Below are 17,717 nucleotides of genomic sequence, written 5' to 3' on the forward strand. Positions count from 1 at the left end.
ATTTGAAGGTATAGACTGCTTCTCATACAGGTGTCTGTGAAATGGCCTGGATTAGAAGGATTGTAGTTGAAACTATTTTCCAGAGATGAATAATGTATTGCAATTTGTAAAATACACAGTCAAAGCTATTGAACAGCTCCTATTATCCCTTTGTGTACCAAGTCCACATTTTATTTTTGAAACCAAAGTCCTTCCATATTTCTTGTGGGGTTGATTATAAATTCTCTGTTCACTGGCTTCAGTTCTCTTCCACTTAGCTTCAAGAGTCGAGAGGTTATCGGAAAAAGATAAAACGCTTGGAGGAAGCCAATAAAAAGCTGACTCTCGAGTTGGAACGTGAACGGGGGAAACTTGTTGGCCTGAGTCAGTCTCATGCTGCACTGAAAGAGCACACCAGCATCCTGGAGACAGCCCTGTCCAAGAGAGAAGCAGATCTTGTACAACTTAACCTGCAGGTAGGAGCTCAAAACAGAAGGATTTTCCTTTTAGTAAGGAGTGATTTATGCTGCTTAATTCCGTGTATGCTGCAGGTCAAAGGAATTCCAGATACTGTGAGCATTTAAAATAAAAATCAGCTCTGTCCTTTAATACTGAAATACACTCCAGTAAGTAATACAACTATAGAAATTTTGCGAGTAGCTTTGCTATTCTAATAATCCTGTGTAACTCAAATTTTTTAATTTTTAGCCACTTCTGCTTGCTTATCTTTCACTCCCACTCCCCACCCCACTAATGTTCCCTCTAAGCTGCGTGTGTGCACAGCTGCGTAGCAATCAGGAATGTGTCACGCACAAGTAACATTCCCTTTACGATGCGCACATGCATGCCTGCGTGTCAATCTTAAAGGGACCCTGTAGCGCAACAGATCGAATGCACACAGCAAACAGAAGTTAGAGGGAACAACGCCCTCCACCTTCCCTTTTTTATGAATTCTACTTTCTAACTGGGACCTGTAAACACTTGATCTGTTTTCCTCCATCTACCAGCTTTTTTGGAATTGAGGCCAACAGTGTATAGTTGCTCTCCGTCTGGCAAAGAACCAGTTCCTGAGCCATCACGATCCAGAATTGAAAAGACCCAGACGGTCACATTATAGATACAACCTGGTCAATTTTTGCTCATCTCGTGTCAGATAAAGAATCACAGATGCTCAGTTTGTTTCTCACATACTGCCTCAGCAGTTTGTTTGTGCCACGTCCATAACTTGGTGCTGCTCCAAGGGCTAAATAAACCAACGGCAAACTATACTGTGGTCAGCCCAAAATCTGTCTTGTCAAAAATCCGTGATCTTGTCAAACCCATATGAAAAACCATCCTGTCCCTTTCCGCTCCCCTAACTTTGTGATTAACACTGCACTACTTCAAAATGGGGAAAACAAATGACAGGAATGTGATCTCTCTTAGTAACACCCAATAGAAGCAAAATTTCATGGAGTGACCTTTTTTTGGGACAGGTACAAGCAGTGCTAAAACGAAAAGAGGAGGAGGACCATCAGATGAAGCAGTTAGTACAAGCCCTGCAGATTGCACTGGAAAAGGAGAAAGGAAATGTTCATGAACTAAAACAGCAGGTAATGGTGTCCTCAAGTGTTCATTTCAAAGGATGGTAAACTTTTAATGATAACAGTTGAAAACCAATGAATCAGTTTACCTCATTAATGTTTTAACACTTTTACTCCACAAGTAGAGGTTTTAGCGAAAATTCAAACACTTCATTTGAACTACAATTCTGACAATTGCACAAAATTGCCCTTCTTGCTTTGTATGCTGACCTCGGCAGTCTGTAAATAAGGACAGTGAGGCAAATTGTCTTAAACGATCCCAAAATATAACAAACCAGTTGCTTTAATCTACATCTCCTCTGTACCAAAGGATGGTTAGGGCACAGCTCAGCGTGGGATTGAATCATACAGACTCTCTGCTAAGTAAGTGGGTCTCAGCCTGGTCAGCAATTGAAATTGCGACAGTTGGCATCAATATTCCTGTGCTAGGCTGGTCACTGTCAGCCAGAGTTCCTGCTCCTTTTTCCGTCTAGTGATTCCTATTGGACAATGCACGTATGGACCATGGATGAGGACAGCAGAGTGCTCTGCTTTGTTGCCCTGTATAGTTCAATGGCTGTTGATGTTCACTGTCTAAGAATAATCACCTGGATGGGGTACTCATATACAAAGCTTGGTGGAAAGGTAAGCTGCGTGGAGGATGTAGAGAGGCTGCAAAGAGATATAGACAGGTTAAGTGATTGGGCAACAAGATGGCAAATGGAGTATAATGTCGGGAAGTGTAAGGTTGTTCACTTTGGTCGTAAAAATAGAAAAGCAGAATATTTTTTAAAAGGTGTGAAACTGGTAAGTGTTGATATTCAGAGAGACTTGGGGTACTCGTACAAGGAACGCACAAAATTAACATGCAGGTGCAGCAGGCTATTAGGAAGGTAAATGGCATGTTGGCCTTTATTGCAAGGGGTTTGGAGTACGGGAATAAAGAAGTCTTACTAAAATTGTACAGGGCTTTGGTGAGACCGCACCTGGAGTACTGTGTGCAGTTTTGATCTCCACATTTAAGAAAGGATATACTTGCACTGGAGGCAGTGCAGCGAAGATTTACTAAATTGGTCCCTGGGAAGAGGGGGTTGTCCTTTTGATGAGAGGCTGAGTAAATTGGGCCTATATTCTGTGGAGTTTAGAAGAATGAGGCACGATCTAATTGAGATTCTGAAAGGGTTTGATAGAGTAGAAGCTGAGAGATTGTTCCCACTGGTCAGGGAATCTAGAGCACGGGGACACAGTCTCAGGATAAGGGGTCAATCATTCCGGACTGAGATGAGGAGAAATTATTTCATTCAAAGGATTGTAAATCATTGGAATTCTCTACTCCAGAGGGTTGTGGATGCTCCATCATTGAATACATCTAAGACTGGCATAGATAGATTTTTGGTCTCACAGGGAATGAAGGGATATGGGGAGTGGACAGGAAAGTGGAATTGAAGCCCAAGATTAGCCATGATCGTATTGAATGGCAGAGCAGGCTCGATGGACCATATGGTCTACTTCTGCTCCTATTTCTTGTGTTCTGAAGGGCTGACAGCACTTGTTAAACTATACACAAGCAAGAGGTACCAACTTCAAGATAAAAATGAAGGGGGAAGAACGGAAATCTGCTGAGATAATGCAATATTTCCACCTCACTAAAGGAATTAAAAGTACAATACTATTTTTGCATTGCCTTTTATTGTATGTCTATTTTTTTTGGTCTTTGTTTAAATTACTTATAGGTTTCATCAAACAAGGCTGAGGCTGGACACAATCGTCGTCACTACAGAGCAGCTGCCCTTGAACTCAGCGAGGTGAAGAAAGAGCTGTATGCCAAAGAACAGCTTGTCGAAGCTCTGCAGGCAGAAGCTGATAAACTCCAGTAAGACAGCTGTGTGGTAGTAACTGTTATACATATCTGACATTTAATGGTTGAGCTGAGTAACGGAACTGTATAGTAGGAATTTTGAAACCCCAAGGTTAAAACCCCATCATGTCCGCTCTGTCGGTGATGTTTCCCCTCACCACAACCTCTCCTGCACTATATCACCTCGTGAATCCTTCTTACACAATAAGCTAGTCTTTGGTGGGGTGCAGAATTGCCCAGCTTTGCCAGGTTGGCTTAAATTCTCAAGTTTGGGAAGTTCCAGGCCCTACCCCCGTGCAGCGTTCTATGTGGAATCCATGGCTGGAGTGATGTCAACTGGACTTGTTCAGTGATTTGGGTTTGATGCATTTTATAGAACCTTAGGAATACAAGGCCAGAGTTGACCATATTAGCCTATCATGCCTGTGTCACTGCTAACTATCTACTCAAGAGAATAGAATGAAGAGGTGTGAGATTTAGATAGGTAAATATATTTGGGACTGTTGGCTCACTTAGAAGGTCGGGCAGAATGGTCTCTTTCTAAGGTATCAATTCCTGTATTTTCTGGCCTATATCGTTCTACTAAATAGTCATAACAGCACAGAAGGAAGCCATTCAGCCTATTGAGTCCATGCCAGCTCTCTGTAGAGCAATCCAGTCAGTCCTGTTCCCTGGCTCTATCCTCGTCCTGCACGTTTATTTCCCTCAAGTGCCCATCTTATGTCCTTCAGAAATCTTTCGTCGTCTCCACTTCTGCCACCCTAGTAGGCAGCGAATTCCAGGTTATTACCACTCACTGCATAAAAGTTCTTCCTCACATGCCCCCCTGCATGTTTTGCCCAAACCTTTGATCTGTGTCCCCTAGTCCTTGTACCATCAGCTAATGGGAACAGTTTTTCTTTGGCTATCTTATCTAAACCTGTCATAATCTTGTACACCTCGATCAAATTTCCTCTCAATCTCCTTTGCTCCAAGGAAAATAACCCCAACTTCTCCAAACTAACCTTGTAACTAAAATTTTTCATCCCTGGAACCATTCTGGTAAATCTCTTCTGCACCCTCACATCCTTCCTAAAGTGTGGTGACCAGAACTGGATGCAGTACTCCAATTGGGGCCCAACCAAAGCTTTACAAAAGTTCAGCATAATTTCCCTGCTTTTGTACTGTATTTGAGGCTCTAGATCCCATTTGCTTTGCTAATTACTCACTCAATATGTCTGCCACCTTCAAAGACCTATGCATATGAACCCCCGCGTCCTCTGTTCCTGCACGTTCTTTAGAACTGTGCCATTTAGTCTATACTGCCTCTCCCTGTACCTTCTGCCAACAATGCATCATCTCATCCTTCTCTATATTAAATTCCATCTGCCACTTGTCTGCGCATTCTGGTAGCCTGTCTATGTCCTGTTGTAGTCGATTGGTGTCATCCTCACTGTTTGCCACACTCCCAAATTTGGTATCATTGGCACATTTTGAAATTTTATTCTGTATTTCAATATCCAAGTCAATTATTTATTTATATATATTATTTAATAAAAGCAGTGGTCCTAGCACTGAATCTTGGGGAACACCACAGTCTACCATCCTCCAGTCTGAAAAACAACCATTAACCATGACTTGCTATTTTCTGTCCTTAAGCCAACTTTTTTTTATCCAACCTGACACTGACCCTCCTATTCCACAAGCCTCAATTTTGTTCATCATCCTTTTATGTGGTACTTTCTTAAAATCCATATAGACAACATTCATTGATTTCCTTTCATCAGTCTTCTCTGTTATTGCATCAAAAAATTCAATTACATTAATGGAGCATGATGTGCCTTTTACAAATCCACACTTGGCTCTCCTTAAACAACTCAAACATCATGTGCTTATTGATTTCACCCCCCTGATTCTTGTTCCTAAAACCTTTATCCACCACTGATGTTAAACTGACTGGCCTGTAATTACTCAGAATGTCCTTACGCCCTTTTTAAATAAGTGTGTCACATTTGCCACTCTCCAATCCTCTGGCATCTTCCCCATATCTAGGGAAGATTGGAAGATTATGGGAAGCCCTTCCACTATCACCAGTCCTGCTTCCTTTCACACCTTGAGATGCAAACTATCCAGACCAAGTGACTATCTACCCTAAGCATAGCCAGCCTTTTCCAATACATCCTTCTTATCAATTTTCACCCCATGTATTACCACTGCCATCTCCGCTTCTACTGATATTTTGTCAGCATCCTCTTCCTTAATGAACACCGAAATACAGACTTGCTATGTATTTTCAGCACTTTCTATTTTTATTTCAGATTTTCAGTATCCGTCATATTTTGCTTTTACTCATTTAGTATTCTAGCCTTGCTCTGCATCTCTAAGCATATATCACCCTCATTGTCCATAATAGGCTTCATGCTGCCTCTTACTACTTGCTTACTATTTGCACATTGATAGAAGTTTCTTGCTTCCTGTTTATGGTTAACTGCTATTCTATTCTCACTCTCTCTTTACCAGTCTTATTTTTCTCTTCACTTCCCCTCTCAACTTATTGTATTTGGCCTGGCTCTTGCTTGAAGAATTCACCTGACGTGCATCATACACCTTTTTTTTTGTTTCATCATATTCTCTCTCTTCCCCCCCCCTCTTCATCTAAGGAGCCCTGTTATTGATTTTCCTTACCTTTTGCCCTTGTTGGAATGTACCTAACTTGTACCTGAAACAATATCTTCCGAAAGATCACCCATTGTTCCATAGCCATTTTTCCTGTAGATCTTTTACCCTGACTAGATCCCCCCCTCATTCCATTGAGGTTAGCCCTCTTCCAATTTAGAATTTCTACTTTAGATTGTTCCTTGCACTTTTCCATTGCTGATCTAAACCTTATGATACAATGATCTCTCTTACCCAAGTGTTACCCCACAGACACTTGGTTCACTTGGCCCACCTCATTCCCCAGCACCAGATCCAGCAATCCCTCCTTCCTAGTTGGACTGAGAACATACTGATCAAAGGAGTTTTCCTGAACATATGTCAGAAATTCCTCCCCTCTTTACTTTTTTAACATTATCTCAATCAATAATTGGGTAAAGTCCTCCAGTATCAATCACCACCCTGTAGTTCTAGCAAATCTCTGATTTCCTTGCAGATTTGCTCCTTTATCTTTCTCTATTTGGAGGCCTGTAGAATACCTTAGTAGCATGATCATATCTTTTTGCTTCTCAATTAACCAAATGGATTCTGTCTCAGGCCCTTCAAGGACATCCTCTCTTTCCAACACTACGATGTTTTCCCTAATCAGTACTGCCACCCCACCTCCTTTTTTTTTTTCCCCCCTTCCCTATCTTTTCTGAACACTGTGTATTGTTATGACTGAGGTGGGAGGAGTACACTGTTAATTCAGTCCCACTTCTCCACAGGTCACAGCATATCAATAAATTTTCCCACTTACTGAAACAGCCAGATAGATACACTATTTGTCCCCCGGAATAAAGCACACCAACCAGGTTTCTTAAACAACAAAATGAACCATTTATTACAAAACCAAGACTTAACCAAATGCTGAAGTAAATTTATATACGAATTGAGATATTAAAGCTCCTTATTTTTTCCCTAACCCTCATGCATATGTGCACACACATCCAAAAACGGTTAACTGGGGAAAAAAAGGGATTTTGGTTTACAGCAGTTTCATAGGAATAAAAAAAAAATTAGACTGTCGTGATCTGGAAGGAAGTTCTTCGGTTTGGTGTGGTGTCCCAAAATCAAATAATTGGATGCCACTGGAAGTCTTTCTAGGCGAGGTTGATGAATAATCTGTGATGGGTAGATGTTCAAAGAAATTCAATTATAGAAGGCTTCACACAGGTCTTCCATCAGGGGTGTAGCAACAGGTAAAGGCTGGTTCGGGTCTGTAAATGAAACCCGACCCGAGCCTGCCAGAACCACATCTGATCCAGAGCCTGACCCAGCCCGAGTCCTTCCATTTTTTCCTCACGCACGGCCCAGCCCGGCCCAACCCGACCATCATTTAACCTACCTTCGGTTTTTCACTTTGTTGCTGATCAGCACAAGCTTAAAATAACTAACAAAACCACCTTTCGAGTCCAAAAATTACATTAACATTGGAGCCACTTACCTGAGGTTGTGATAGACCATGTCTGACCCGGCCCGATCGAGCCCAAATGCCGGACCCGGAAGTGCAACCCTACCTGACCCGAACCCGACATGTCAGTTCTCGCATTTGATGCAAAAGTCCTTTTTTAAATATGCAAAGGTTTCTTTAAAAATGCAGGAGGCAACAGTGCCGCTTCATAAAAGCTTTTGGTTTTCAAGAGCAAAGATTCTTTACAGAGAGGTAATACTTGCCTGGTGGTTCTTTTGATCTCCAGGTAGGTCAAAATCAAATTCCAATTGCTTCAGTCCAAACCCACTGGCTTTTAAAGTTCAAAAATGAAACCAAAACCTTCCAGAAACAAGTCACATGCCAAGTCCTAAATTTTCTCGTCACAACAGAGGGTAGCTCTTAGGTCAAACCCCCTGCTGGTTTCCTTGAAATTACCTGCTTTCCAGTCCTTGTTTAAGAGTTCAACTTTTGTTGAACTTCCTTTCAAAACATCCATAAAATTCAGCTATCTCCAGATGTCTCAATGTCCACTGAAATCCTTTTCAGTTTTTAAAAATATATAATCCCAAGTTTTAATACAAAAAATGGAAATCCTCGCAACAGTATCCTTAAATATTAAACACCCAGACATCACTATTTTTAAGCCACATTTCCATTCCTACTACATCATATTCCCACACAGCTATTTGCACTTGTAGCTAACCAACTTTTTTTCACCATACTTCGTACATTTACATACATGCATTGTAGTCCTTCTTACTCTGCTCCTGTCTAATATGGAACTTCCTTCTCTAGTACTATCTGACATTCTCACTACTTTATGTACCTTATTCCTCTTTTCTACTTCTATATGCTGGTTTCCGTTCCCTTGCCAAATTAATTATACCCTCCCAGCCACACTAGTGAACCTCATCACGAGCAAATTGGTTCCAGTCTTGTTGAGGCGCGCCCATCCCTTTTGAATAGGTGCCTCCTACCTCAGGACTGGTCCCAATGTCCCTAGAATCTGAAGGCCTCCCTCCTGCACCATGCCTCAAGACACGCATTGATCCTCCCAATCTTCCTATTTCTGCTCCCGCTAGTGCGTGGGATGGGGAGTAATCCAGAGATTAGTATCTTCGAGGTCTGTCTTTTTAACTTTCTCCCCTAGCTCCTGAAAATCTAACTATAAATGAAAGGAAAAAGAAGTTTGAAAAACTTCATGTAAATATTTTCTAGAATTTGCAAAATTTTTGAAGTTTCTCTTCAGTCAATTTTTAGAAACAAATAAAAACAAAAAGTGCTGGAAATACTCAGCAGGTCTGGCAGCATCTGTGGAGAGAGAAGCAGAGTTAACGTTGTCAGTGACCTTTCATCAGAAGCAAATATTTGCTATGAAATATGAATGTACCCAGCTGGAAGATAAGAAATGGCCTGACTTATCATGGTCATAGAATCCACAGCATTTTTGAATCCACAGCATTTTTACTTGTACAGTTGCTCAGTGTCCAAAACATGATGCCTTTTTTTTTTTGGAAACCCAGCTCATAGCTCAGATTGCACCGTCTTCAGTTCTGTCAGATATTTTCAGCTGGATAAAAGTAGTACCCCTTAAATAATTTGATTTCTTAATGGTTCCTAGTGTCCCTGCTATGTTATGATTGGATTAATCTACCCTTGCTCCCATTGTGTTCTATTGCAGAGCCCAGGATAAGAAACACACTCAGGAAGTAGCACAGTTCCAGGAGGAATTGGCTGCAGCTCACTCTCAGCTTAAGCTACTGCAGAAACAGCTGGATGAGCAGCTTAACAAACCAACTACAGTAAACCAGGAGGTACAACTTGCCTTGCAGCTAAATCTTTATGTACAGTGGTGTCTCAATACCTCGCACATCTTGATAAGTTTGGTTTCAACACTGGCCTTGACCCCAATTGCACTGAATTTCAAACCCTGATGAGTGAAAATAGTTTTATGCCTCACTCACCTGTATTTGCCTTCCCTTGACTCTTCCATTTTCTTCAATATTCCAGCCAGTGTCCTGAATGAGTGTGCTCATAGGCTCAAGCCACACGTTAATAAATAATCTAGTGGCACCACAGCACTGAGGGAGTGCTGCATTGTTGGAAGTGCTGTTCTTTATGCAAGAATTTCTAACAAGATCCTGTCTGTCGATTCAGATGGATGTAATTGATCTCCTGCAACCCCCGCCCACCCCCAACATGGTACTTCGTAAAATCCTTATCCATGTCTTACCATTACCAAATGAAGGTATCTCACAGCTTTCCTGATGCCCTGGGGCATTATGCTTACTCACTTTGGAATGCATCGCTTGGGTAGTCCCAGTCTATGTTTGATTGATTAAAGCCTCCAACCCATGAAAATGAGCTTCATTTTCACATGCTCTTCAAATCTATTTATAGAGAAAACATGGCCCTCTTCCTATTCCTTGCCCTCGTGTTCTTTAGCATACCTACAGTGTTAGCTTTGATCTTTTCACATTAAAGATGTTCAACCAGGGTAGATGAGCTCCCATAGCATCAACCTCAACCTCCCGTATAGGGTCACACCACCTCTTCCTGTCCACTGTCTTTTTTTTCCTGAGCACAATGTACCACTGCACGTATGCTCATTATTATTTCCTAAGGTCAGCCATGTTTCTTGTATCCCTACAGAACAGTTGGCCGAATAAGCATAAACATCAAATCTATGAGACAGGGTTGGAAATTTAAATAGGCTGATGGCCCCTTTCCAAAAAACGTGAACAAATTTATTGGAGATGTGTAGTAGAATCTGAGGAACAGAATGCTTTCATTGTGAGATTAATGTTGTGACTGCCAGCTGATAAACATTGCTGTTGCATTTTTATGAATGGTCATGTCATTTGCATTCTCAAGACGTTTTATGGATCTGAAGAATATCCGAGCAGGTAATGCCGAGAAATACAGCAGCTTTATATAAGCGATGGGTTTGCATGCTCGTCCAATATTGACTTTCCCAAGACTAAATTGCAGTACTGTTGTAGCAGAAATTTACTAATCTCCATTTGACTATGGAGATGCTTGAACCAAGTTTGGCACTCAATACTTGAGTCAATACTCCCAAGGTAAAGAATTTTCTCCATCAAAGTGTAGCAATACTGGATTGTGGGATTTTTACAGAGCACACAGATAACTTCATAATGATCTATACCGTCTGAGAAAACAGTCTTATCGATAGGAGTTCTGTTTTCTTGGTGAATGAGTAGGGGAAGGGAAGGACAGATTTGATTTAAGGGTATATGGAGAGTTTTAATCATTTGAAAAGATCTTGGTAATAAGGACTAGGAGCAGGAGTAGGCAATTCAGCCCCTCGAGCCTGCTCCGCCATTTAATACGATCATGGCTGATCTCATCTCGGCCTCAACTCCACTTTCCTGCCTGTTCTCCATAACCCTTCAACCCATTACTAATTAAAATTCTGTGTCTCTCTCTTCCTTAAATTTACTCAATGTCCCGGCATCCACCGCACTCTGGGGTAGTGAATTCCACAGATTCACGACCCTTTGAGAGAAGTAATTTCTCCTCATCTCTGTTTTAAATATGCTACCTTTTATCCTAAAACTATGACCTCTCGTTCTAGATTGCCCCACAAGAGGAAACATGCTCTCTGTCTACTTTGTCAATCCCTTTAATCATCTTATATACCTCAATTAGATCTCCTCTCATTCTTCTAAATTCTAGAGTAAAGGCCTAAACTGCTCAATCTCTCTTCATAAGTCAAACCCCTCATCCCTGGAATCAATCTAGTGAACCTCCTCTGTCTCCAATACAACTACATCCCTCCTCAAGTAAGGGGACTAAAACTGTACGCAATACTCCAGGTGCAGTCACACTAATGCCTTGTACTGTTACAGCAACACTTCCCTACTTTTATATTCTATTCCTTTAGCAATAAATGCCAAAATTCCCTTTGCCTTCCTTATTACCTGCTGTACCTGCATACTAGTTTTCTGCGATTCATGCACAAGGACACCCAGATCCCTCGGCACCGAAGCATTCTGAAGTTTCTCTCCATTTAGATAATTTGCCTTTCTATTCTTATCAAAGTGGATAACCCCTCACTTATTCACGTTAAACTCCATCTGCCAAATTTTGCCCCATTCACCTAACCTATCCACATCCATTTGTAAATTTCTTATTTATTTATTGCAACTTACTATCCCACCTATTTTAGTGTCATCTGCAAATTTGGCTATAGTACCTTCTATCCCTGCATCCAAGTCATTTTCAGTGAATTTTTTTGTATATATACCTTTTTAAATGGAAATATTTTGTCAGGGTCACACAGAGTTTACTCTTTGACTTAATCTTTGTTTAAGACCATCTGTGCTGCAGCCCTAGTGATAGTGAAAAGTTACCCCAGGGGTTATGCTGCAGTGTGGAAGGATGCTATGAAAATAGCTTTAGATTTGTACATTTAAACTATGTGGGTAAAGGTATGGCCTGGTCTCTTAAGTCTGCAGATCAGAGGGGCCATGCTGAATATCCAGACTCTGCTGTTGTTCTGGGACAGCAGTGGTGCTGATATAATTTCACTCTACCCTGGATTACAGAAGGGACAAATCAGCTAAAACTCCTGCTCACTGTCCAGTATCCCTTCAGGAGTAAGAAAATTTTCCTCTACCCCTTTCCTATCTCTCTTTGTACATCGTGAGGACAAGATTAGCCTGAGCTATAATGCTTCTGCAGTCGAATAGTCCACTTCCATACACTACCTACAAAGGACAACCATTCAGTCAAGATACTGGAGGACAGCTGGCACCTGTCGAACAATATGCCAGCACGGGTAGGGTGGGGGAATTAAATGAAAGGCCAACTCCCTAAGAGGAATGAAGAGCGAGGAGCTGAGAATACTTTGAATAACAGCCTTGTTTATTTTGCAGCTGCTTCACTGGTATTTAATGTATTTCCCTCTGAAATATGCTGTACCCTGCTGCATAGGGTGTAGATGGTGGAAATAGCTGGAGTGGTTAGAAATACTTATTTGGGATATTCATGTTGTATTAGCTTTTTAAAAAAATATATATATTTTTTGGATCCCTAGAGGACCTTGATTTTGAAAGGTCTTGTCGAACAATATAACAAAGGTGTGATTACTAATAGGTGCTGATGCCTTAATGATGTAACTGCAGTGTTACGACCAGGTGAGAAAGATGTCTAGGGCTTCCTTTCAGCCTTCACCTGGTCTTACTGTAACAGGGTTTAATTTTAAACACACTGTTTTTAGCTCCCCCTTGGTGAATCCTTGTTCACCGCTTTCCAATTATAAGGCAAAGAAATCAGCACAAACCGGTTTTCTTAGGTTTAAAGAAAAGTTGAAATTTATTAAACTTAAACTCTAATTTGGTTGACACCTCCGGATACACGACGCGCCCATGCTAGTATGCATATGCGATACACACATGCAAATAGAGACTGAAAAGAGCAGAAGAAAAATAAAGTGGAAAAGTTTGAGGCAATATCTAAAGAGATTTTGTTATGGTTCTTCGAGCTCACTGTAGAGTCCTTAATTGTAGGTAGATCTTGCTTTTCATTGGAGCCCAGTATTCTTCTTAAACCTTGTTCGCTGTAGGAGATTTTTCTCTCTTGGGGTTCATGTGTCTTCAGTGGATTCAGAGGCTTGTGAGAAAGAGATGTTAGCAGACAGGAGAGATCTTCTCAATCCAGGAGCAAACAGTCTTTCTGAGTTCAATTTGTTTGTACAATTCAGAAAACTCCAGGTTCTAAATGTCCTGTTATTACTTCCTTAATAATGGATTCTAACAATTTTCCAACGGCACAGTGGCTAGCACCACAGCATCACGGCTCCAGCAACTCGGGTTTGGTTCTGGGTACTGCCTGTGCGGAGTTTGCAGTTTCTCCCTGTGACTGCGTGGGTTTCCTCCGGGTGCTCCGGTTTCCCCTCATGCCAAAGACTTGTGGGTTGATAGGTAAATTGGCCATTGTAAAAAAAAAAAAAAATTACCCCTTGTGTCGGTAGGTGGTAGGAGAATTGAGGGAAGTTGGGGATGTGAGAGGTATAATGGGATTAGTATAAATGGGTGGTTGATGGTCGGCATGGACTCGGTGGGCTGAAGGGCCTGTTTCGGTGCTGTATCTTCTATAACTTTATGTTAAACCAACTGGTCTATAGTTTCCTACTTTCTGCCTCCCTCCCTTTTTGAATAAGGGTGTTATATTAGCATTTTTCCAATCCACTGGAACCTTTCCTGCATCCAGGGAATTTTGGAATATTATAACCAATGGATCCACTATCTCCGCTGCCACTTCCTTTACGACCCGAGGATGTAGGCCATCAGGCCCTGGGGACTTGTCTGCCTTCAATCCCAATAGTTTGCTCAATACTTTTTCCCTAGTGATTGTTCTAAATTCCTCCCTTTCTATTACCTCTGCATTACCTGTTACTATTGGGATGGTACTAGTGTCCTCCAACATGAAAACTGAGGAAAAATACTGATTTAAAGTCTCCACCATTTCTGTGTTCCTCACTATTAACTCCCCAGTCTCATCCTCCAAGGGACCAACATTCACTTTAGCTACTCTTTTCCCCTTTATATACTTATAGAAGCTTTTGCTGTCCGTTATATTTTGCGCTAGTTTTCTTTCATAATTTACCTTTGCTCTTTTTATTACTTTTTTAGTAACCCTTTGTTGATCTTTAAAAGTTTCCCAATCTTGCAGCCTGCCACTGGCCTTTGCAATATGGTATGCCTTAGTTTTTGTCTTTGTTATCCTTAACTTCCTTGCTTAGCCATGGATGTTTTTTTCCCCCTCTTACAATCTTTCTTCCTCTCTGGAATACATTTTAGTTGGGAGGAATTTAATATCTCAAACATCTGCCACTGCTCATCAACTATCCTACCTTTTAGTCTTCCTGCCCAGTCCAAATCTGTCCTCTTGCCTATGTAATTACCTTTGTTTAACTCCAGAACGCTAGCGTGGGACTCCAGTTTCTCGCCCTCAAACTGAATTTGAAATTCCAGCATGATATGATCACTCTTCCCTCGAGGATCCTTAACTATGAGATCATTCATTAATCCTACCTCATTACACAATACCAAATCTAGAATAGCCTGCTCCCTGGTTGGTTCCACAACATATTGCTCCAAAAAACAATCTCTAATACGTTCAATGAACTCTCGCTCGAGGCTACCCTTGCCAGTCTATATTAAAATTACCCATGATTATTGCCGTACCTTTCTTACAAGCCCCCAATATTTCCTGGTTTATAATGTGCCCCAATGTGGAACTACTGTTTGGGGACCTATAGATTACTCCCACCAGTGTCGTCTTTCCCTTGCTGTTTCTTGATTCTACCCAGACTGATTCTACGTCTTGATCTCCAGTGCCTGTATCGTTTCTCACTACAGCACTGATCTCTTCCTTTACTACCAAAGCTACACCACCTCCTTTTCCTTCCTGCCTATCCTTCCGAAATACTGAATACCCTTGGATATTCAATTCCCAAACCTGGTTTCCCTGCAACCACGTCTCAGTAATCGACACTAAATCATACCCATTCGTCTCTATTTGCGCTGTTAATTCATTAATTTTATTCTGAATGCTTCGTGCATTCAGATACAAAGCCTTTAAGTTTGTTCCATTATCAAATTTCCCTACTCTTGTACGATTCCTTGATGCAATATGACGTTCACACGTTCTGTCCCTACCTTTTATTTTCTGGTAACAACCAGCCTCATCACTAACCTGCACGCCTACCTTCTCCTTTAATTTTGACTTCCTAATTTTCCATGCAACTGAACCCTGTGATTGCCATCTGTCCTTTCAGCAAAGAAGGATGGAATTGGTTGCCAGCAATGGGAATTAGTTTGGGGAATGCCTCCTACCCGTAGGCTGATAATTGTGATTATGGCAAAGTAAAAATTCTTTCTTTCCAGGTGGAGGACTTGAAATGGGAAGTTGAGCAGAAGGAAAGAGATCTACAAGCCTTAAGGCAGCAACTCTCACTGACTGAACAGCGAAGTCAGAAGGAGTTGGAGGGACTACAGGAAGCTTTACAGGTAGGAGATGTTACCAAGAACATCCATATTTCGGTGTCTCTGTATCTAAAGTTTGCGCACTTTGGTTACTTGATAGTTATCCTAAAATGTTAACTGCTGAATGAGCTTGAGACTTTTGGCAATTTAGTAAACTTTCCCCATCACCATTTGGTTAAAAGACGTGTGACATGGAAAGTTCAGAATGGAAACAAAATAGGCAGCAGAAATTTAATGTGAAAAATATTCAACTTATAACTGAATAGTCACAATTACTGGGTTATGCATTCAGGCAACTCAATACATGCGTGTGCTGTTTAGTGATACAGTGCCAAAACGAAGTGGGAATAATATGTAAATGTGTAATCTATGCATGCCCTGGTACCATATTAACATGCTGTGGAAAGATATGAAATGTCACTGACTGTGAGCAGCTTCATACACTGAGCTTCATGCATTGAGTTCCAGATCTCAGCTGGGATGCAAAAGGAGTACTTTTCACAAAAAATTGGAAAGAGGAGAGGATTGAGGAATTGGAACGTCAATCTGCCTTGGGCTGTTAAGCACCTGTTCTTGGGTAACCAATTCAGGAACATCACTGATGTACCAACATGCCTTTTTGATCCACAATCCGTGGGGAGATGAATATAGCTTTTTATTTTTATATGCGATTTGATTTTTGAAAGGGAAGGTCCCAAGCGTTATTTTTTTTTGGACAATCCGTTTTCAATCAAGTTTCAAATGGATGTTGTCCTCGACTAAACTACCCTCAAAATTGGCACAAAATCTGCATTTATTTCAGTTGGCTTCATTTTGTTCAAACTGCTAACTATTGTGCTAATGTTGCTAAACATTTTTCACCAGAATTTACACATTTCCAGCATGTATTTAGTAGCAGTTGTGAAGAAGGGTCACTGACCTGAAACGTTAACTCTGCTTCTCTCTCCACAGATGCTGCCAGACCTGCTGAGTTTTTCCAGCACTTTCTGTTTTTATTTCAGATTTCCAGCATCCGCAGTATTTTGCTTTTATTTTTGTATTTAGTAGCTTGCGCTTAATACTAGCTTATTAAAATTTAAAATAGCTTAAAATTTAGCTGATTCTTCCTTGCACTGTATTTTGCAGGGTATTAAGGCTAATCTGGAGGAACTGCAGGAGGAGCTAACAGTAACCCGTAAGGACAAGTTCATGCTCCAAACTAAGGTTACAGAACTAAGAAACACTATGAAGACTTTACTGCAGCAAAATCAGCAACTAAAGATGGACCTCAAACAGACAAAAACGCGCAAGGTAAGTGGGTAACTCCAGGACAGAATGGTTTCCACAATAGAGTCGTTTATGCCCTGAAATGTTTGGATTCGGCAAAACAAAGGAACTTTCTCCAGATGTCTGAATGTTTAAGTGTGTGGGCTGGTGTGACCTTGCCTAACTCAGCTGATCCTAGGAACAGGAGGAGGTCATTTAGCCCCTAGAGCCTGTTCCATGCCATTCAATGAGTTCATGGCTGATCTGTGACCTGACTTCATATACCTGCCTTCGCCCCATATCCCTTAATACCTTTGGTTAACAAAAAAAAATCAATCTGAGATTTATATCTAAGCATTAACCCAGCATCAGTTGCCATTTGCATTGATTGCTAATGTGCCTGAAATTAGTTTTCAGAAAAGAAAGTGAAGTATTGAATCTAATTATGCTCTGTCTGATGTTTCATGTTCCCTGACCGATGTGTTTTATATTTATGCATATTTGCCATTCCTTAGCCCATCTACTTTACTAGCCCAGATCCCTGTTGAACTAGTCCCTTTGTCACCTGGCAACATAGCATAGTACCATCAGAAAATGTATTAGATCTTTCTTTCTCCAGATAATATTTAAATAGTATCAACACAGTAAAATTAAATGATATTGTAGTAATTTTAATCCTGTCTGCATGAACGACAGCAAAAACTTCTTGGAGAATTCTGCAGCACTTTTCTGAAATGCATCATTTAGTACCAGCTTTATTTATGTGCAAACGTGATAAGACGGGCAAGGTTGAACAACCTGCCACCTGATCTTGTGTGGAGGAAAATTCCTTCTTCTGAGGACTTAAATGCATGTGAGAGCAGCAAGGAGAAGAAGATCCCAAACAGTGTAAGTGCAAGAACACAGCCCTGTTTCACACCACTCAGGATTGGAAAGGGGTCTGATGAGGT

The 17,717-nt window shown here is 41.0% G+C and overlaps 1 protein-coding gene across 3 annotated transcripts in view; it reads left to right on the top strand.

Annotated features, from left to right (window-relative positions):
* Positions 1-17,717, top strand: part of golga3 (golgin A3) — an 88,394-nt gene that overhangs the window by 61,986 nt on the left and 8,691 nt on the right. For all 3 annotated transcript variants that reach the window (XM_068054641.1, XM_068054642.1, XM_068054643.1), the window contains 6 exons: positions 258-455; positions 1,455-1,571; positions 3,275-3,414; positions 9,189-9,321; positions 15,424-15,546; positions 16,648-16,812. In XM_068054641.1, the coding sequence (XP_067910742.1) occupies positions 258-455; positions 1,455-1,571; positions 3,275-3,414; positions 9,189-9,321; positions 15,424-15,546; positions 16,648-16,812 (876 nt within the window). The remainder of the gene's footprint in view (positions 1-257; positions 456-1,454; positions 1,572-3,274; positions 3,415-9,188; positions 9,322-15,423; positions 15,547-16,647; positions 16,813-17,717) is intronic.

Source organism: Heterodontus francisci, chromosome 23 (assembly GCF_036365525.1).
Source record: "Heterodontus francisci isolate sHetFra1 chromosome 23, sHetFra1.hap1, whole genome shotgun sequence".
NCBI lineage: Eukaryota > Metazoa > Chordata > Chondrichthyes > Heterodontiformes > Heterodontidae > Heterodontus > Heterodontus francisci.